We start from the raw sequence: 22,068 nt of genomic DNA, 5'->3' as shown, positions 1-22,068 counted from the left end.
AGTCCTTGCAGCTTGTGGTAATTTATATTCCAGAGGAGATTTTAATCTGTATATGTTGGATGTCCGCACTGGAAAAGCATGTGCCTGTTTGGCTTGATTCACAACCACCTCCGAGCCATACAACCACTTGCAATAGTAGTCTGTTCTTGGTGGCAATGCATTTTAAAATGTATATTGTAAAATGAATGGGACATATTTGATCGAATTCAAATTCATGTTTTGGTGTAGTTTGAAAAGGTGCAGAACATGCTTTAGCAAGATGTGATGTCCTTCTTCTCTTTTAGATGAGAATGAATGCACCAACCCCAATGCCTGTGGTTCGGCCTCGTGCTACAACACCCTTGGGAGCTACAAATGCGCATGCCCATCCGGCTTTGCTTACGATCAGTTTTCAACTGGATGTCATGACGTGAACGAGTGCTCTTCCTCCAAGAATCCTTGCAACTATGGCTGCTCCAACACAGAAGGAGGCTACCTCTGTGGCTGCCCGCCTGGCTACTTCAGAGCGGGGCATGGGTGAGTGTCAAACACATGTACACAACCTCTACTACTTTCTCTAAAAGGAACACGCATATGTCTACAAATGGCAGGATAATAGATGATATCCGAAACCGATGTATATCATTGCAGTTTATACAGTTGGATTTATACAGTTCCACAAGTATCTTAAGATCTGTGAAATCTCATAGAAACAAGTGCTGTATCATGCTTTCTGATTTGCTAAATGTTTAATGAAAAAGATAATATGCCAACATTCCATACACTGGGAGTGTGGCGGCAGCAAAGCTCTAATTTTAAGCACTTGGGTGCTGGCTACAGCCTAGCACACCCTGAATGAATGGAGCTATCAGAATGTAGTAGAGATATAAATATATACTGTCAGTGGTCGGGTTTTTTGGCATTGCACAACAAATGACTCCCCAAGGGATATTCAAAAGCCAAACCTAATTAAGGTACATTTGAATAAGAAAGGTTTAGAGGTTAAGGCCACTCCCTATCCATAATACAATCGAATTATATACATCAAATGCTTAACATTACCTGTCTTGGCTCTCCATCAGGAGAGGTAATCCATTCCTGTCTCAGAACTATTCTTGTAGGACAACACCAGTCTGTTCCTACTGAGGTCCTAACAGAGGACAATCAGTTCCATTCATTGGTCGGGTTGCCTGCATATAATGCACGTGTGGATGACAAATGCATTGATTTAGATTGAGTTCCAGATGCTGGGAGGTGATGACTCCTGTTGGATGTCCAGTTCATGGCCTGCCAAGTGCCGCTCACTCCCCACTACTGTAAGTCGGACTAAAACATGCAAATGCTTTTTGAGTAGGATCTCATCTTTGATAACCAAATGGAGGGGCTGTGGTCGAAGGCATTCTTACAGCCGAAAAGTTGGTGAATAATTATTTCTCTTATTCCTCTGGTGAAGCATGCTGTGATTGAGGTAGCCTTTTTGCTCTCTCACTGTGGCTACTAATACTAATAATACTATTAGCACTAATAATTAATACTACGACTACTATTTACCTTTAGCTCCCAGAGTCCCTTCTTTCCAAGCTCTGTTGGGCATTAGATTTGTCTGTGGTCTCTGATAGTTTTTAGGGCTCGGCCTACGTCACCACTTCGTCAGAAGTGGGGTGGAGCTCCGAGCCGTATTGTTAAGGGGCTCAGAATCGTGAAGTAAAAATTCCTCAGTGCGCGAGAATTTTTCGTGGTGTTGTGTGCCATCTGCATGGTCATTGGTCCTCTGACGGCTGTGTTTTTGTAAGTGTTCATGCAATAGGCCCTAGGAATTTTTCTCTATTCACTTCCTGCATTTTCCGTGCTAACCCGCGCATGAGAATGCCATAAATTCCCAATTACCAGATGTCAGGGTCCGTTCGCGCATTCACGACTCTGTAGTTTTCTTGAGCTGTGTGTGCGCGCATGCTGTCTCCCCGTCCAGGAGAATGCCATAAATTCTCAATTAGCAGCTGTCAGAGGTGCCGGTAATTGAAGGCAGATGCTTGTTTTTCAATGCTGCTTTATTGAGAAAAGTAGGTTATTGCAGTGAACTATTTCAATAATGGCAAACCCTTGTTTTTCAATGCTGCTTTATTGCCGTCGCACGTATTTATATATTTATTAACATGCCTGTTCTTAGTAAAATACATGTCCAAGGCTAAGAAAAGTAGGTTATTGCAGTGAACTATTTCAATAATGGCAAACCCTTTGTTACAGGACATAAGTAGTGAGTGCAGAGTAGTGAGTGCAGAGTAGTGAGTGCAGAGTAGTGAGTGTGCAGAGTAGTGAGTGTGCAGAGTAGTGTGTGTGCAGAGTAGTGAGTAGTGAGTGCAGAGTGAGTGTGCAGAGTAGTGAGTGCAGAGTAGTGAGTGCAGAGTAGTGAGTAGTGAGTGCAGAGTAGTGGGTAGTGAGTGCAGAGTAGTGAGTAGTGAGTGCAGAGTAGTGAGTAGTGAGTGCAGAGTAGTGAGTGCAGAGTAGTGAGTGTAGAGTAGTGAGTGGTGAGTGCAGAGTAGTGAGTAGTGAGTGCAGAGTAGTGAGTAGTGAGTGCAGAGTAGTGAGTGCAGAGTAGTGAGTGCAGAGTAGTGAGTGCAGGGTGAGCAGTGTGTGAACAGTGTGTGAGTGTGCAGGGTGAGCAGTGTGTGAACAGTGTGTGAGTGTGCAGGGTGAGCAGTGTGTGAACAGTGTGTGAGTGTGCAGGGTGAACAGTGTGTGAACAGTGTGTGAGCGTGCAGGGTGAACAGTGTGCGAGCGTGCAGGGTGAACAGTGTGCGAGCGTGCAGGGTGAACAATTCCAATCCAAACCACATAATTCTATTACACACCACATGCATACACTCCATAACACATGGCTAAAAGACATTGCCATTTACAATGCCATTAGCTCTAACTCAAATAAATCCGAGACCTATTGCATTTCCAATGCTTGTTTTACATTTCTGTTACTGGTCAGTCAATGTACTGGCTTCCTGTCAAGCTTTGTGGGCACGATTTCACAAAGAGCCTCCGCAGTCGAATATATGATGTTACAACACAAATAATTACAATGCATGCTTTTACAACACAGTTTTTACATTGCAACTACCATTTCATCGCATGATTTTACAACGCATGCCATTAAACACTATTTATAAAAACTACCAATACAATGCATTCCATTACAAAGCATACCATTACAATGCATAATGCTTTTAGTGCAACAGTAGTGTAAGTGTTGGATAGTGTTGGAGTAACAATTACTATTCCAACTTCAGTGAATGCAACAGTAGGATAAGTGTTGGATAGTGTAGGTGTAAACATTACTATTCTGTAGTAATGAAGCTGGACACGTTGAGATATTTCAAGTTGGTTTATTGAAGATAAGTAGTTGAGTCCAGAAGTATTAATGTATAAGCCCCACCAGGAGCAGCCAGCAGGCAGTTCAGCCCATCTAAATGGTGCCTTTCTTGAGAGACACCCAGCATTCCACTGAGCATCATCACACTGTAACATTCTAAAGGCATTGCATGGGATGAAAGAGGAGAAGGACAGGTATGGACAGAGGTGTAGGATACTACATATCTCCCTTTGCAGCATCATAAAATGTGTAACAAACCCAAACATAGATTCATGTAAAAAACAAAGTTAAATAACCATTTTCATTAACATTTCACTTGAATGGAGTTGCAACAATGTATACAAGTCACCATACCCATGTGACACACACCACAATTTGAACCAACAACTAAGAAGAGATTATCCAGAGAGGACCAAAAGTATTACGTTTTTTGTGAACAAAAAGGGTCTTTTCACTATGTATAGAATTAGTTTTTTTACTTTCAGACATACTTATGTTAGATGATTGAACACGCACATACAATGGTTAGCCTGACATCACAATATAGAAGGGACAAAACAAAACTACAGTGGAAAACTGTTGCTTCACAAGACTAGAAACATAATAGAATATTGGTGCAGGGAAGACGCCCACTGAAGACTAATAAAAGGCCTGGGCTTGTGAAGAAATTTGAACTCACCACACGATGTGCCACACGATGTAACAAAAAAAAAACTCTAAAACAGGAAGACTGAAGAAAGAAATGATGGTACAAATAGAGATTAGGTTCAGTTTTGACAATTTCAGGTTAAAGAAATTACGTAGAACAGACAACAAAATACAGTGAAAGTATCTTGCTGAAACAACCAAAAACATATTGAATGTGAGCTCAGCATTCGATTATACCATGACTTGCCAAGCTCGAGAATGAATTGAATTGTATTCTGTATCCAGTGTAGACTGTCCAGTGACTTGAAGAGAGACAGCTGCACCAATGCTTGAAACGGAAAGCAAGTCAAAGGCATTGAAAATGAATAAAAGTTTATACAAACGGACGTGGTTGGCAGAAAATGGTCTATTGAAGCATATGTAGAAAACTCTGCAGACTCCAGCCGAAAGATGGCACAGTTACGCCAGCACGGGATGGCTCACGGCATGTGCGTGCACAAAGATGCAGAGCATAGAACTTGAACTTTGCGAAGACAACAATGGCAGGCACATCACAGAAAAGGAAATCGGGAAGTGGAGGAGGTAAAGAGCGCGCGCATAGGCAACAACATGTGATTCATTTTTAAATGAAAACTGGGCGGTTGAACTGCCAGATGTCCACGAGGCAGCAAGAACACAAATAAATAAAAAATGAACTCACCCCTGAATATCTGCACGTGCGCAATGAAAGCGCACTGTATACTTTGTCATAAAATGTAAGGCAGGAGTTTGCACCTGCATTTTCAAAGCGTGGATTTTGTAGATTCATCCAAGAGAAGTTTGAGTCCAACACACATCCGGATGTCAGTCTCACCTTGGCTGGAGCACACAAAAACGATTTGACACTTCTTTGCAAGGCAGTGCAGAAATCGATATGTGGGAAATGAGCACAAATTTCAAATGAGGACACAGGTGAGACCAGCAATGTTGCTTTCCCTCGAAAATAGTCGCTCTTGGCAAACTCCAGAAAGACGAAATGTTACCCTTGCACAGAAAAAGTTGACACGCTGCACTTATCAGTAGGCTGGAGATAAGAGGTATGAATGCGGAATTGAAACAGCACTGTAAATGCACACATATAAATCCACAGGTTGAGACAGCAGGACAGGCAGATAGCAGGACAAAATGAATCAAGGTACAGCACATTTGAGATGGGTTGATATTGAGAGGAGCTTGAAGGCTGAACCATCCATGGAGTAGTACTGTTCTTGAGTGAATCTTGAGTAGCCCATCCACTTTGACCGATCTGGCACAGACAAGTTTGGGGCGACCAGTGAAAGGGCCACTGGTGGGGCTCGGTGCCAGAGTCTTTGTTTGAAATTTGAAGATTGATGAATTTTAGAATATCTTGCCTTTTTGAAGATTGACTTCTTGAGTTGAGTACGCAGAGGGTAAGATGAAATCGTCGCCATAAAATTGTAGTAATGAAGCTAGACACGTTGAGATATTTCAAGTTGGTTTATTGAAGATAAGTAGTTGAGTCCAGAAATATTAATGTATAAGCCCCACCAGGAGCAGCCAGCAGGCAGCTCAGCCCATCTAAACTGTGCCTTTCTTGAGAGACACCCAACATTCCATTGAGCATCATCACACTGTAACATTCTTTTAGTTCAATAATTTTTATTAAGATTTTGAAAGGATAAAAACAGTTAGGTACAGTTCATAATGATGCCAAAATGAAAGATAAGGAAAGATCCACACGTTCGTCATAATATGTTATCAATAGCAGATAAATTGCCACAATTCATACCTCCTAAAACAAAATAAAAGTTAATGAGCAGAGTGGCAGTAGTGAATCATAGGAAACCATGAACGGCATCATTATTAAAAAAACAGAAAGATAGAAGAAAAAGAGAAAAGGGAACAGGACAGAAGAAAAGAAAGAAGGAAGAAGAAAGGAAGAAAGAAGAAAGAAGAAAAAGAAGGATCTCTCTTGATGGTGCAGCAAAACAAAACACTACAGACAACAGTCAATCAGACTAAGGGATACTGGTCGACCAACCCCCTTGAAGCCAAATCCATATAATTATCTAAAGTTCTCCATACGCTAGTAGAAATAGTGGGAGTGAGATGAGCCATATCCACAGAAGTGTGTGCACTTCTTAAGAAGGATACCCATGCCCACCATGTGTGATAAGAAACGGAAGCAAAAAACTTTCAATCCATAAGAATCACCTTAACTGCCACAGTTAGTAAAAGATTCAACAATTAAATATATCTAAGGTATCCAACGGCAGAGGTTCCCGGGAAGCCAAGGGTCCCAATAAGATCATAGGAAAGGAAAGTTGAAACTTAATTTGAAAAATTAACGTAAGATGCTTATGAATAAGATCCGAAAAGGGTTGTAGAAGTGAACAATGATAAAACATATGTGGATAGTCACCAACAGCCAAGCCGCAACTCCAACATAAATCATCATCTTGTAAATGGAGAGAGCAGAGCCGCATAGGAGTCCAATGAAGAAGGTTGATGGAGAAAAATTTGGATTGAAATAAAGAAGGAGCAATTTTATTGCGCAGAGAGAACGTACCTATCACTTGCCAAGTGTCTGACGACACATACTCAGTTAGCTCCGTACCAAAGTGATGGGACCATTTTTGTTGTGTAATAGTACATGAATCCAAAGATGTTGAGGTAAAAAATGTATAAATGCGTTAAGCAATGTGACCCGATTTAAGCCATAAAGAAAATAAAGTAATCAGAGGGGAGTTAGGAACAAGACGCACTTTTGCAAGAGCGACTTTAATTTTCAAGAAAGTGTAAAAATCCAGATTAGAGAGTGAAAATTGCCGAGCTAAAGAAGAAAAGGGTAACGGGTCATCATTGGAGTCATAAAGATGACGGACCAACGTGATACCTTTGGCAGACCAATATTGAATTAGTGGGGGATCAATAAGAACCTTTATTCGGGGATTACGCCACAAAGACGACCACCTAGATTTATGAATCGGAGTTGCCATTTTCCGATCGACCAATTTAACTGCTGCAACGGTATCCAATATAATAGCACGAGAAAAAAGAATAGATAATGAAGAAGTGGTTAAAAATGAAGAGACCGGAAGAGGAAAAGAGAGAGCCTGCTCGATGCACATCCAAGAAGGTGTATGACCAGGAAGTGAAGAAAACCACAACGCTCCTTGAGAAGCTAAAAAAGCCACTTGATATTTCCCCCAATCTGGGAAATTACAACCACCCATATCGTAAGGTTTCCTCAAGGATTTATATGCGATTCGAGCCCTCTTGTCATTCCAGAGAAACAAAGAAGTTATGGAATCAATCTCACGAAAAAAGGAAGAAGATAAATTCAGCGGGAGCATAGACGAAATAAAGTTAATAATAGGAGTAACCATCATTTTTAAAGTTTGAACCCGACCCCACCAAGAAATATGTTTAGGAGACCAAGTATCCAAAAGATGACGAACTTTAATTAAGGTCTGTGCCTCATTATAGGCCACAGTATCAGATAAAGTACTACAAAACCAGACCCCTAAGTATTTGAGTTGTTTAGATTGCCATTTGAAACCAGCGGAACCCATATGGGCTGGAAAACAATAAGCATTGAGGGGAAACATCTCAGTCTTGTCTCTGTTTAAAGTATAACCAGAAACCTTAGAAAAAAGAGCAATTGTATCTGTGATCGCAGGAATAGCTGAAACAATATCATCAGAAAAAATAAGTACATCATCTGCGTAAGCCGCTGATTTTATGCACTGTGAACCAAACGTAAACCCTTTAATGGCTGGATGGAGATCAATTAACCTCAGGAGCGGATCAATAGCTAGTGAAAACAAAAGCGGGGACAGGGGACAACCCTGACGAGTGCCCTGACGAAGACTAAAAAACTCAGAGGCAGCCTCATTTACTCTAATATTCGCTCTAGGCTGGGCATAAAGAGACATCACCATGTTAACAAAAGAATCCCCAAGATTATGAGCACGAAGAACGGCTTGTAAAAAAGGCAAGGAGACCTTTTCAAAAACCTTCTCGGCGTCAAGGGCTAAAGCTGCAGCAGTAAGCGTAAAACGTTTAGCTGCACCCAAAATATGGCAAAAGGTACGATGTTGTCTCTAGCAAGCCTACCTTTAACAAAACCCGTCTGTGATAGATGAACCAGAGAAGGGATATAGTACTCCAAACGTTTAGCAAAAATCTTGGCAAAAATTTTTGCCTCCATATTAAGTAGGAAAATAGGACGAAAGTTTTTAGGGTCCGTGATTTCCTTCCCCTCCTTCGGGATGACCACAATAGTAGCATCCGCCGCTGTACCCGAAACTGCACTTTGTTGAATGAACACATCAAAAAGGGCCTTTAGACGAGGGACCATGAAAGGGAGAAAAGTTTTATTAAAAAAAAATGGGAAAACCATCAGGCCCCGGAGCTTTGCCAGACCGAGTAGCCTTGATAGCAAGAGTAATTTCCTCAGTTGTAATTGAGGCACCTAGTTTCTCCCCATCTTCCTCAGATACAGAGTGAATAGGAATAGTGTTTAAAAACTCCTGACAAGCCTCAAAGGACGATGGATTAGTAGGAGTATACAAAGTATTATAGAAATCGTGAAAGACCTCGAAGATCTCCTTAGTTTGACATTTTTTAATGCCGGATCTATCAGAGATAGAAGAAATTTGAGACGACTTAAAACTAGAATCCTGAAACTTTAACGTGGCCGCTAAAATCTTACCAGTACGATTCTTCAATAGCAACCGTTTAGACTTTTGTGCTTGAACACCAATATGAGCCCTCTTAGTAACAAGAGCATTATATGAGTATTTTAAATTTTTAATAGACTGTAAAACCTGTGAGTCCCTCGTTTGACGAAAAAGAAGTTCATTTTGTTTAATACTATCCGCTAAATCAGAAAGTTCCTTCTTAATGACCGCATTCCTCTTCGCCATAACTTTAATGATGTAACCGCAAAGCGTGCATTTAAAGGCATCCCACAAAACAACTGGAGAGTCAACGGAACCTTCATTAACAGAGAAAAACTGTTCCATTTCAGCTTGCAAGGCATTGACAGCAGCGTCATCATAAAGAACCTCCGTATTTAATTTCCACAAAGGGGAGGATTTCTTAGGAGCAAGCCCCAAGAGAGAGAAGGAAACCGCAGCATGATCTGAAACAAGAATAGGATGAATATACGGCGAGGACGAAGATTGTAACAGAGACGAATGAACCAAGAGGTAATCAATACGAGAAAAACTAGAATGAGGAGAGGAAACAAAAGAAAATTCACTGCCAGTAGGATTATGAAGACGCCATATATCATAAAGATTAGCAGAGGAGCACATATTTAACAAATGTTTGTGAGCTCTAGGAGGGCGAAAGGAAAAAGCAGAATTCCTATCCAACAGAGGATCCAACGGCAAATTAAAATCGCCACCCAGTATTAGATTACCCTTATGAGGTGTTCGGGAAAGTAATTTAGTGAGCTTCTGCCAGAAAAGAGGATTATCATTATTTGGAGCATAAATATTCAAAGCATAAAGATCATTAATTCCATCAGATAATCTTGATAATACCCAACGACCCTCAGAATCATGGTCAGAAGAAAGTACTGATAATCCAGAATTCTTAGAAACAAGGGTGATCACCCCATTTCGTTTACCAAGAGCATCAGAGCATACCACATCCAGAACCCAGCCTTTCCGCAACCACAGAGCCTCTTTATGGGATAATTTAGTCTCCTGAAAAAATACCAGATCCGAAGACAAACATTTACAATAATCTAAAATTTTAGCCCTCTTAACCGGATGGTTTAAACCCTTAACATTAAGAGAAACTACATTTAAGCCAGGCATAGATGTACAACAAAGACAAACAAAGTAAAAAGTAAAAATGGATGGAAAAACAAAACATCGCCAGCCGACACAAAAAAGAAAAACACCACCAGGAGATCCAAGAGGAAAGAGAAAAAAGAGAAAGAAGAAGAAAAGTAAAGAGAAGTAAAAAAAGAAAGAGAGAAGAATGGAAAAAGAGAGAAAAAAAGCCCGCCAGGGTAGGCCTATGAGAGACCCATCTCATACCAGATAGAACATGGAGAGGGAAACAGAGGACCGTCAGGAAAAGCAGTAGATAAAGCGATAGATCCCAGACTAGAGAAAAGGAAGCAACAAGCCAGGGTCCTAGAACAATAGAAGTGGACCTTACAATATAATTGAAACCGGGGGAAGAAGAACTACAAAAAAATGGCACAGAATAATCAAACCCGGCCAATGACCGAATAAAGACAAAAAATACAATATGAGGCATATCAAATAACAAGCTCATAAACAGAAGCTGAACAGAGATAAAAGGACCTTGTCTATATGACAAGCAAACAAATGGCGATAACTATAAATGCATACAAAGAACAAAAAAGTATGTATGGAAAGCAGAAAATGGTGATAATCAAGAACTAGCAAATATAGAAACGACAAGGCAATAGTACGTGGTATATAGTTAGAGAAAAGGGGAACAATAAGTGTTAAAATTGAAATAATTAAGCAGATAAAATAACGAGCAATATCATACATCAGCAGGAATAGAACTTGCAAGTTTAAGAACAGTGCAAAAGTATAAACAAAACATCACTAAGTGACAAGAAGAAAATACTAGGAAAGGAGCCATAAAGTAGTAGCAAGATAAGCAAAGAAGCAAATAGAAAGAAAAAAAAACTATAAGAATGAGCACAAAGAGAAAAACCGACACTATCGGACCAAACGGCTGACAGAAACTGACATATAAGCCTACACCAAAAAAGGGAAGATCAAATATCGGTAAAGTACAAAATCGAAAGACACCAATAAGTGGGGAGAAACACATCATGAAACAAATATCAGAAAATATGAGACGCAGAAACAAAGAACCGAAATCGCCAACAACAAGAAAGATAACCAAAAAAGACGAAATAACCATGTACAAATAGCGGATACATCAAACAAGAAAGAGGAAAAATAGGGCAAGCAGGCGGATAAATAACAAGAACAAGCAGGCGGATAATAACAAGAACAAGTCAACATAACAGCTGACAAGTTACGGACAAATCATCTGGAAAACGAATAGCAACCAACGACCAGCATATGAAGCAAAAAAAACAGTGACATATGTCAAACAGCAAGACGCACTAAACCACGTGAAATGACAAAGACAGAAACTCAAGTCCCGGAAGAGCCAGGACCCGGAGAAGAATCCATCTGAGACTCAAGTTGGTTATCCAAAAAAGAGGAAAGATCAGCAGGTTCAGCAAAAATCCGAAATCGACCCTTGAAAGTTATACGAAACTTGGATGGACCAGCAAAGGAAAAAGGGATATGCATGTCCAACAGACGTTTTCGCAGATTGAGAAAACCTTTCCTCCGAATTACAGTGTCTCTGGCAAAATCCTGGGAGATAGTAATCTGATGACCCTCCCAAGACACCGACTTAACTTTCCTCATGTGAGCCAAAATATGTTCCGAATGCTGATGACGCAGCGGTTTAAAGATTACTGCGCTCGGATAAGTGGAGGATTTGGGTTTGAACGCAGGTACTCGATGAGCTCTCTCAAGTTCAAAGTCTCTCTGAAAGGAGATTTGTAGGGTAGAAGGAATCCACTTGGAGAGGAAATCAATCATTGAAGAGGCTGACTGCTCTGATCTTCAGGAAGACCAAAAATACGCAGGTTGCTCCTCCGATTACGATCCTCCTGCTCTGTAAGGTCCCTGCGCAGAGCCGCCATCGAACGTTCCATCTGGAGAAGAGACCTCGAATGTTGGTGTGTAGTATCCTCCACCACACTGATACGGGATTCAGTATTCGTAACCCTGACAGATAAGGCTATAAAGTCACTCCTGATAGCAGCCACCTCAACTTTCAATAAGACGGTATTCGTTTTAGTAGACTGCGCAATATCATGGACAGCATTTAAATGCGCCAAAATAGCATCCAAAGTGGAGTTAGTATCCTTCTGAGAGGATTTAGGAGAGGGTGACTGCTGTTTAGATCGTTTTAAAGTCCCTTTAGAGTATTTCGCAGTAGGAGAAGGCCCCATGGTGTCCGCCATAGGAACAGACCTCAGTAGACAACTCGAACAACCCACCACAATAGGTAGGTGACGTAGAATAAATGAGCAAGGGCCAAGGATGACACAAAAAATACCTCACTAAGTGCCACTGATAAGAAGCTCCGTAGGCGCAGACTATGCCCGGGACATCAGCGCACAAAATGGCAGACAAGAGCAGTTGAGGTAAAAGAAGAAGCCATAAAAGACCCCAGAGCGCCAAAAACAGATTCTGCCAGATAGCAAGCAACCTAGCAATCAGGTTCCATAGCACAAACCCCTCAGGTAAGGCAGGGAATCATCATGAACGAGTAGAGTGAGGTGAAAAAAAGGTAGTCAGAGATCCACAGAAGTCAGCAAGCAGATATTGCGCCTGTTATACAAGAAAACGACTGCAATGGACTATCAAGACATAAAAATATCTAAACTTGTTGCGCTCGAAGACATAGGTCTGTTGCCAAAGAAACGAGCGACGCCACCACAAAGACAAAATGGCGGCCGCTCACTGAAATGCCGGTAATGAGGGTTGCAAGCAAGAAAAAGGACAGTTCTGGTCGTCGTTCGCTGTTGCAGCATAAAGGAGAGTCCTCATGGCACCTTCCGACACCTCATGCCGAAAACTGGAGAAGAGACAATATCGAGCGGGATCCTAAAATCATCCCGACAGACGCCGTCTCGCTGGAGCTCAAGCGCGATCCGCCATCACGAAGCGGCGCGCAAGCCACGCCCCCATCACACTGTAACATTCTTAAGGCATTGCATGGGATGAAAGAGGAGAAGGACAGGTATGAACAGAGGTGTAGGATACTACATATTCCCACTCCAGAGAGTGCGACAGTAGGGAAAGTGTTCGCTCCCTGCCAAGATCCCAGGAAAATATCCAGATAGCTAGGCGCGCCTGTCGAGCTGCTATAACTAGCTGGAAAAACCGACTAAAAAAGTAGGCCTGGCGGGCTCTTCACAAAGCTTCTGAGAGGAGGGACAATATAGGCTTTTGGAAGGCAGTAAATGCCCCTTTCCTGCAAAACAACAAGGGGGCACAAATAGATCTAGTAATCCCGGGTGAAACCTGGGTTACACACTTTGAAGGCCTTTACAACAAAGTAGAGCTTGCAGGACATGGCTCAACAAAGGGTAATGCTGCCGGTGCTTCTGTGGCGTGTACATCATCTAGCCCTTTTCCCCTGGGTATCATATTTCAGTTTGAGGAAGTCATCAAGGCACTGAATGAAAGTTCTTCAGGGAAGGCACCCGGGCCGGACTGTGTCCCTATAGATGTATTTAAATCAGAGATCGATCTATGGGCACCTATGCTCACTAACGTGCTCAATTCCATAAACATCACCGGATTCATTTCCACCTGGCCAGAGGCCATCGTTGTACCGATCTTTAAAAAAGGGGACAGAAATGACCCCACTTGTTATCGTTCAATTTCGCTACTCAATGGCCTGATGAAGGTTGCCGGGAGGATCATTCTAAATAGAATCCAACTCTGGACGGAAGAGCACGACGTCATATCAGATTTACAATATGGCTTTAGAGCAGGTAAAGGCACCTTAGAACAGGGACTCAATCTGGCATTAATAATAGCTAAATACACCCAGGCTAAAAAAGGAAATCCATATGTGATTTTTGTGGATTTAAGTTCCCGAACTTGTAGAGGGACCTATAATAAATTGAAAACTCTAGATAATGCACTTGTCATCAAAGTCGTATCTACCTATTTAAAGGAGATTCTTAGACTCGGGAATTTGATATAACTCTAGAACAACTGCATCCATTAGGCCAAGACAATGCGCCCAGTACCTTTATAATGAATGTATTAAGCCATTAGGAGTAGAGCGCTCTTATTGAAAAGGATTTTATATCTCTTTTTATTGTAAAAAACATTGTAATTCTTTATTTTATCTTTTTAATCACCTTTTAACTTATCTATCCCATATGTATTGGAAGTTTCTATTATGTTGGTTTTTTAAATGTATGCTTTTATGATTCTGTTTTACAAATCGAATAAAGCTTTAATGAAATGAAATACTATTCCCACTCCAGAGAGTGCAACAGTAGGGAAAGTGTTGGATAGTGGAGGGGTAAAAATTACTATTCCCACTCCAGAGAGTGCAAAAGTAGGGAAAGTGTTGGATAGTGTAGGGGTAAAAATTACTATTCTCATCTACCCCAAAACCCATACCCACCCTGAAACAAAAAAATCTCCATTACTTACCTAATGCGTTGTAATGGCACGCATTGTAATAGTATGCGTTGTAATGGCATGCATTGTAATGGCATGCAATGTAAAGGCAGTTGCGTTGTAACAGCTGCGAAGCAAAAGCAGTGCGATGTAATGAGTGATATGTAATGACTGCGTTGTAATGGATGTTCCCCTCCACAGTCATGACGGAGTCAACGCAACCGTAGCGGAATCTCTGAGAAACTACAGTGCAGAGATTCCACTATGACTTAGACGACGATGCGACGACTGCGGAGCCTCCACAGGCTCTTTGTGAATCCAGCCCCTGTGCTTTGCAGCGTGACCAATTTAAATTGTTTTTATTAATGTCTTTCTTTATGTACCTCCGATTGGCCGTATCCTGGAGTTTACTACCCCCCACCCTGCCTCTCCCCTGCTCCACTGCTCGCAGCACACCCTCCAGGAGCCGCTACCGTTTATATGACATTTATATCACAGTCATGGAACAACTTACTGCCTCCTCTCCATAAGCCCATCATGAATGGGAAATGTAAAGAAACATAAGGGTCTTCATCTTTCAGAGATCAGGCACTCAATCTTTGGATATACTGTCATTGCTGGAAACTAAAAAGAACTGGCCTTTGCTTTCTGGAATGGTAAATCTATACTGTCGCTTGAAGATATATTACGGATCAGTGTGGATCCCACATTCCTTTTAGCTTTTCCTCTCTGGTGCTCCCTAGCTACAGAATATGCAAAATCATGCAGGTAGAATCTCACAGGTCCAACCAAATTAATTACCTGAATTTCCTTTTATTTCAAATGTTTCTCACTTTTTCTCCACTTTGAGCTAGGGACCTTCTATCACAAAAGTGGTGACTGTTTTTTCCCGCCACTTATTTTCTGCACTTGGTCACTCTGTGCACAAATAGCTCATTAAGTCTACCTTAGTCTCTGTTAGATTATGATCATCATAAATTCTTTCAAAAGTGCTTCACTGTTAACTGACTGCAAGCAGTATAATGTTGACATACATCTTCTCTATTTATATGGTGTCGTTAAATGCCTTTCCAAAGGGGAACACGGGGCAGGGATGATGGCCTTCCACAAGACTATTCTACAAAAACAATTCTACAAAAACATCTTGACATCACCTCAGAAGTAATGTACCCAGACGAAATATCAGTGTTACTCATATGTTTCTGTCACTAGACTGTGGGTACATTTTATTGTCTCTTCCTTGAACAATAACCTCACTTTATCTCTAAGCTGGCCAAGTTCTGTAACTTAGAAGATTCCTGTAGTACCGAAGAATTAAATAGTGATCATTACAGATATTCAGAAGTGTATTATTTCTCTCCAAGGAATGCTTTTTTGGGAGTAATTTTGTTACTTGATTCTCCTGTTTCCAAAATACAGTAAAGCATGCAAATCCATCCAAAACAGAGTGTGCCATCCCTGTATACGACCCGTCTTTAATTTCTGTACTACGCTTACAATTAATCTAGTCACCTGTAAAAAAGAAATTACTTTAAAAATATGACTTAGCTGCTCAATTGTAATACGTTTTTACAGCTGACACCTGACCTCACAAAGCCTGCTGCCAGAGCCTATGTGAAAGGCAGGTGATGGGGCATACGTACAGTTGCGGTCTTCCTTCTGCTGACGTGAGTTCCTAAAATGAAAAGCGATCAATTTAAAGAAGATATTAATTGATATATTTATTTCACTCCTAGGTTCTTATAGGAAAGATATAATCTCTGCAGGTTTCAACACAATCTGAGCCCAGCATTTTTTATCTGATAACATAAATTGGTCCTAATATCTTTAAGTAAATATTACCAAGGCCTATTTAGTGTGTATCATTGTATTGTACATATTCAGCATTTATTCTCTACAATTAAAATGAAATAGCAAGACACCAAAGATTGAATCTGTTGTTTGGGAAGGGTGACAGAATGACAATGTATTTATTATAAGGAATAAAATACCCCCTTATGTACAATGAAAGGATATTGCGAATCTCTTCTGCATTCCCTAACTCCATAAAGATACTGGGCCTTTGACCTCTTTCTTCCATGTGGTTATTCTCTTTTCTTTCTAATGTTGTTGCTTCTTATTTGAAGACTTTACTTCCCCTCTATCTGTTTGTTCCTGCACTAGAGCATAGCTACTTTTCTATACTTTTGATTGGATGACTTGTATCTTTCCACTGTTGACTTCAGCTAAAAACTTTTTTTCTTTTTGGTTCAGTACTCTATTGCAGTGCATGTGTTTTGTTGCATTTTCTTGCTCTCGGTCCTGTGTTCTGCATTCTCCTCACATTCGCTCTCCCAAGTTCTTCCTCCCCCCAATTTCTTATTTGCTTCTTTCAGCCCCCATTTCCTGTCCAACCCATTTTTTAATTTGTTTAATTTTCCTACCTTTTTTGGAGGGTCAGGCAGCTGTAATTTACTACCAGGCCAAGTGATACTCTATTATGCAATTGTGTGCACTGGTGAAGCAGTTATACATATAATCATCAACTTGGGTCAGCCATTTCTTATTTTTACAAGTTCTGAACTGCATCAGCATAAAATTTAGGTTGTTTCTAATGCTGTTCAAAATATACAAGACGTATTGGTAAAGCCAAAGTTTTATCTAACTCCTTTCAGTCAGTCAGTCATACTTTCTTTACTCGGCCATAGGCCCTACAAGACAAGAATAAAAACAAATACAAGATCTGTCAAGGTAATAAAACAAGAAAGTATAAAAACCTTCCTTTCCATAAAACAATAAAACATTCAATATTTAAACAGCATGTAAAAATACACATGCGCGTATGACAATACATTCCCACCCATATTTTAACACTGGCAGACCATCTCATATCTGTTTTTATTGGCTATTGATTTCCATGTAAAATTCAAAACAGTGAAGCAGATTTCCCTATCTGCAAGACTTTGTAAGTATATTAAGCCCTTCTGATGTGTTCTCAGTTTGGTCTTCTGCAATACAGGTAATACAAATTCATTTTCTTGGGTCCTTAAATAGAGGGCAAAAGAGAATAAAGTGACCAGTGCTTTGTTTGGTAGTTTGGTCACACTAACAGGGCGGGAAGTCATATGACCAAACACCTTGGACAGTAAAAGCTACCTTAACATGTATCTTAAAATATCTAAAAAGGGATGCCCTTCCTAATTACAACACCATCCCTACTGTTGCTTAGATTGTAGAGTGAATAGTGAATCTAACCCCTCCATTGTCCAACACTTTCCCTACTGTTGCATGGATTGGAGTGGGAATAGAAATGCTAACCACTCCAAAGTCCAATACTTTCTCTACTGTTGCTCAGATTGGAGTTAGAATAGTAAACCTAACCCTTCCAAAGTCCAGCACTTTCCCTGCTGTTGACTGCGTTGGAGTGGAAATAGTAATTCTTACGCCTCTAAAGTCTAACACTTTCTCAACTTTTGCTTTTTTTGGAGAGGGAATAGTCTATCCAACCCCTCCCAAGTCCAGCAATTTCCCTTCTCTCGCTTAAATGTTTGACCAGAATATGAAATCGAACTCTTTTGAAGTACAACACTTTTGCTGTTGTTGTTTATTTTTGAGTGTTTTTTTTTATGTTTATTATTATTGTATTTACAATATTAAATATTGAAGTGGGAAACATTTTTGTTAATATCTGTTGATTTTAACGTTTTAAGTTACTGTTAAAAATGTTAATGTATTTTTAGAATTTTAAAAAAATATTGTTTTATTTTTAAAGCAGATATTTATACAAGTATATTTTATATTTTTCGTCCATATTATTAATTGAAACTATGTTATATTAATCTTATTTTCAAATTAAGTTTCATGTATGTTTTTAATTTAAATATGGTTGCATATAATGGTTATATATATGAATATTTCAATATACTTTCTTTACTCGACGATATTCTATTCCACTGAATTTGGTAGCTCACATGCAAAATATGTAAACTCAATAATTTGGTATATATTTTTTTGACAGGATATTCTGGTTTAACAATACTGCTGTTCTCTATATTCTGACTTAAAACCATGCAAGCCAATATACAGTTTGTAATTGTTTGTAAAATATATTTCATGTACTTTAAAGTGACTTTCAATAGTGGCTCCAGATCAGTGTGTAGTGACATGGAGGTAAGATCCTGATCTCAAGCAGTGCAATAAGTACGAATCTAAATATCTCTAAATTAGTATTCACTGTGAATTTTAAGGAAAATGTGCTCTGTAGATAGAACCGGAAAACCAATTATTCTTTCCATTTGAATAGCAGTTGTAAATCTAATGAGTGGGCTGCAATTTTCACTGTCTAATGAGTTAAATAACTTATCACAGTACTGTAGCTTTGTCATTTTCTTACTACAGGTGGCTGGCAATGCCACCTGTAGAATATAATAAGAAAATTGTAGACACGTTTCTATACAGTTATTACAGGCCTCAATATTTTTCCTGTGGCTGATTCATACAATTTCACATTTATTGTATCTTGCTAACTGTTCCACAGGCACTGTGTCTCAGGCTTGGGATTTAATAGAGGCCAGTACATACCTCATGAGGAAGACGATGAACAGGAAGAGAATTCTTTGTCCCCAGAAGGCTGCTATGAATGCGCAGTAAACGGGCACTCTCAGAAGGATGGTAGAAGAAAGAGGAGCTTAAATGAAACAATCGACATCTTGGTGAGCCAATAAGCAGCTATCTGTATGACTTGTCTTTGTTTTCTTTTATCTGTCTCTTATTTGCTGATTCCTAGTCTTTCCTAGTTTGTTCTGATACTATCTAACAGAGCAAGGCTCATTAATGTATTATGAGATGACAGCTTAGCATCAACCGCGGAGTGTGCATGATTTCCTACCATGGGCCCCTTGCTGGTCTCCTTTGAATATATATACTTTGTATACCTACCTCTGTTTTCTTACTCTGGTTTTTTATGGTAGTATGTTTCAAGAGTTAGGCACTTGAGGGCCAGATGTACGAGCATAGCATTTTACGACTCGCAAAATGCTATGTACAACAGTGTTTGAGACACTGTTAGCGATTCCCAATGGGTCGCAAATTGCATGCCTCATGAATATTAATGAGGCTGTCGCATTTTGTGACCCCATTGGGAATGGCTAGCACTCCCAGGGATGGTGGCCTGCTGGGGTCAGCAGACCTCCATGTCTGGGACTTAAATAAAGAAAGACGGGATGCATTTAAAAAATAAAAATTTAACTTTTCATTTTCATTTTTTAAGGGCAGGCAGGAGTCCCTGGGACCACTGCCTGCCCCTGAAAATTGTTTGTGCATGAATTCCTGAAGGGGAAGGGGTCGCCTGGGGACCCCTTCCAGTTTTCGAGTGCTTTACCACCCTTCTGAAAAGGGTGGTAAACTGCAAGTGTTTTTGCGGTCGCAAAGCATTCTTACATAGCTGTTGGAGTCGCTATTAGGAAGGGAACGCCCCTTCCTAATAGTGAGTCACTAAACACTATTTTGTGAGTCGCAAATTATTTGTGACTCACAAAATAGGGTTCGTACATGGCCCACAGGATTTTTGCATGCACAAACGGGTAAAAAACACATTTGCGCAGGCAAAAATCTATCGTACATCTGGCCCTTTCTCCTTACAATATGTATTTTTAAAAAGTCGACGGGTTTCCTCAGACTGTGTTTGAAAATATGATTTCAACTGCAAACAAAAACCCAAACTTAAACACATTTCGATTTACACTTCATATATGATTTTGAAATTTCATGTTAAAACACGTTTCCATGGACGAAATCTTAAATTGCAGTTTATTAATTAATTGGCAATTGGTATTCTACCATTTAGTCCTTTACATCGATCATAAATGTATATATTTTTTTGTCCAATCAAGCGCACACAACAGTTTCAATGATATGGGTAATCAAGATAAAAAGTTTTTCAAGGATAAGATCACACACTAGTGTTCATTTTCATTCTTGTTTTAATTAGTGTATGGATGTTTCTCCTGTTCAGAGGAGATCCACATAGAAAGAAACCAGCCGACATGTGTTCCGTCAGTAAGGGTATTAACCCAATGACTCTTCAGGGCTGCACTAGCATGGAAGGTCGTGTTCTCGGGGGAACGGTGATAATTCCAAACCGCTCCTGTTCAGGTATACAGAATTGAATATATATTTTTTTCAATTAAGGTTTTTAAGTCCCAATTGACACAAAATAATGTTACTGGTTTCCACGCATTTCCTAGATTCTGTCCTTGCTAAGCTCCTTAGAAGTGTCTAATATCATTATTATGGTGCTTAGCATTTCTTGAGTGCACAAAGTAAAATGAATAGGAGTGTGGTTTAATGGTCTAGGGATCTAATACAGTTATCGTTTAATGGGTTGTCATTATGGATTGCCACTCCCCTTTTACCGCCTTGCCTGTGGCAGCTATGTGGATTCTATAAACATGGATAGGAAACAGGGAAAAATTAGTATTTTTTCACTCAGTTGGCCATTGCTGCCCAGTATTCCACTGGACAGCCAGTTGAAATGTTGGTGCAAGTTGGAAGGGTGAGGGTAAGTTGAATTGACAGTTTTACCCGCTGGTGACAGGTTGTGGGGTTGCATGTGCACGCACACTCCTTGATGAATAAAGTCATGTCTAGTTACTCACCTGCCAGCAGTCTCTACACACAGCTCCCACACATCTGCCACAGTCAGGAACCTCTGCCGATCACTACTCAATTTTGTGTAATACGTAGTCCGCATAGCTCAGCTGGTCATTCGCTGCGGCTCATGGTTCAGCAGCATCTGAAATGAAGGTTGCAAAATCTGTTATTTTTTTGCATTTCTTTAAAATGGGTTTTATACTCTCTTTTATTCAACACCGACTGCAAACCTTATGTTAGACGGTTAGTAACATTATCTAGTACACATAGCAGTGCTATAACAATGCTCAGACCAATCACAATGCTGCATTGCAGCGTTTTGATTGGGTATGGGGAGACTGTGTGCTACTTTTTATTCACTACCCCCCTTGCCACTGCCCCATACCCCCATCCGGTAGGATCCGCTACTGAATTTTAACATTGCAATGAGGGGAAAAAATGGAGGAAAACCTCACTCAAAACACATATCCCTTGTATTTCTTTCTCAAGCACCACAGCCTCTAGGCACATGAAGAGGAGCCTGTGTGCATATTTCACTAAGAAACACCAGCTTTTCAATGTCATTGATTCTAAGCAAGAGCTAAAACAAATCTCAATATTTAAATACATTGCTACTTTAAAAGTGAGTTTTTCAGGATAAAACACACATCTTTCAAAGACGATCAGCAAGGAGTCGTCCGCCCTGTTTGTGGATATTCGCTGTGACGTGGTGATATCTTTTGAGAGAGGTGGCGTTACAGCAGCAGCCAATATCAAATAGTTATACTCTTGAGATAATTAACTGTGATGTGCAGTAAGGGTATTTAGGAGAATGTCAAATATCACTTAGCCACAAGAATGTGCCTTTTCAATACCAATTTCTTCAGCTTTTACTTTTTATTATAAGTGATTTCCAGGAACGAAAGGCATGCCGTTCCTCATAGGCAGCTTCTACACCATGGGTATGTTGCTCTAATTGTAGTGCCAACACTTTAGAAGGAAGTGGTCCGAGCAGTGGCTCTGTTTTAGACAAATCATGGGGCAGAAAGTTCACTCAATGCTTTTTCAGTCTGTCAGCAGCACCAGCAGGCCAGTCTAACCCAATTAAGGGCTGCAGCTGCCGAAGCCTCTCTCTGCATGCAGATGGTTGAGAGGAAATCTCACAAGGCTGCTATGTATTGAAAGATGTTAGCGCAGAGTGGCTTCCTTCTTAGTCTTGAAATGCCAGCT

The 22,068-nt window shown here is 40.2% G+C and overlaps 1 protein-coding gene across 1 annotated transcript in view; it reads left to right on the top strand.

The window, feature by feature from the left end:
* FBN2 (fibrillin 2) overlaps window positions 1–22,068 on the top strand; it is a 1,174,837-nt gene that overhangs the window by 1,149,769 nt on the left and 3,000 nt on the right. The window contains exons 63-64 of the mRNA XM_078675609.1: window positions 285–516; window positions 18,746–18,920. Coding sequence (XP_078531735.1) covers window positions 285–516; window positions 18,746–18,920 — 407 coding nt within the window. The remainder of the gene's footprint in view (window positions 1–284; window positions 517–18,745; window positions 18,921–22,068) is intronic.

Source organism: Lissotriton helveticus, chromosome 2_1 (genome assembly GCF_964261635.1).
Source record: "Lissotriton helveticus chromosome 2_1, aLisHel1.1, whole genome shotgun sequence".
NCBI lineage: Eukaryota > Metazoa > Chordata > Amphibia > Caudata > Salamandridae > Lissotriton > Lissotriton helveticus.
This window is presented reverse-complemented; position numbering and strand designations above follow the sequence as displayed.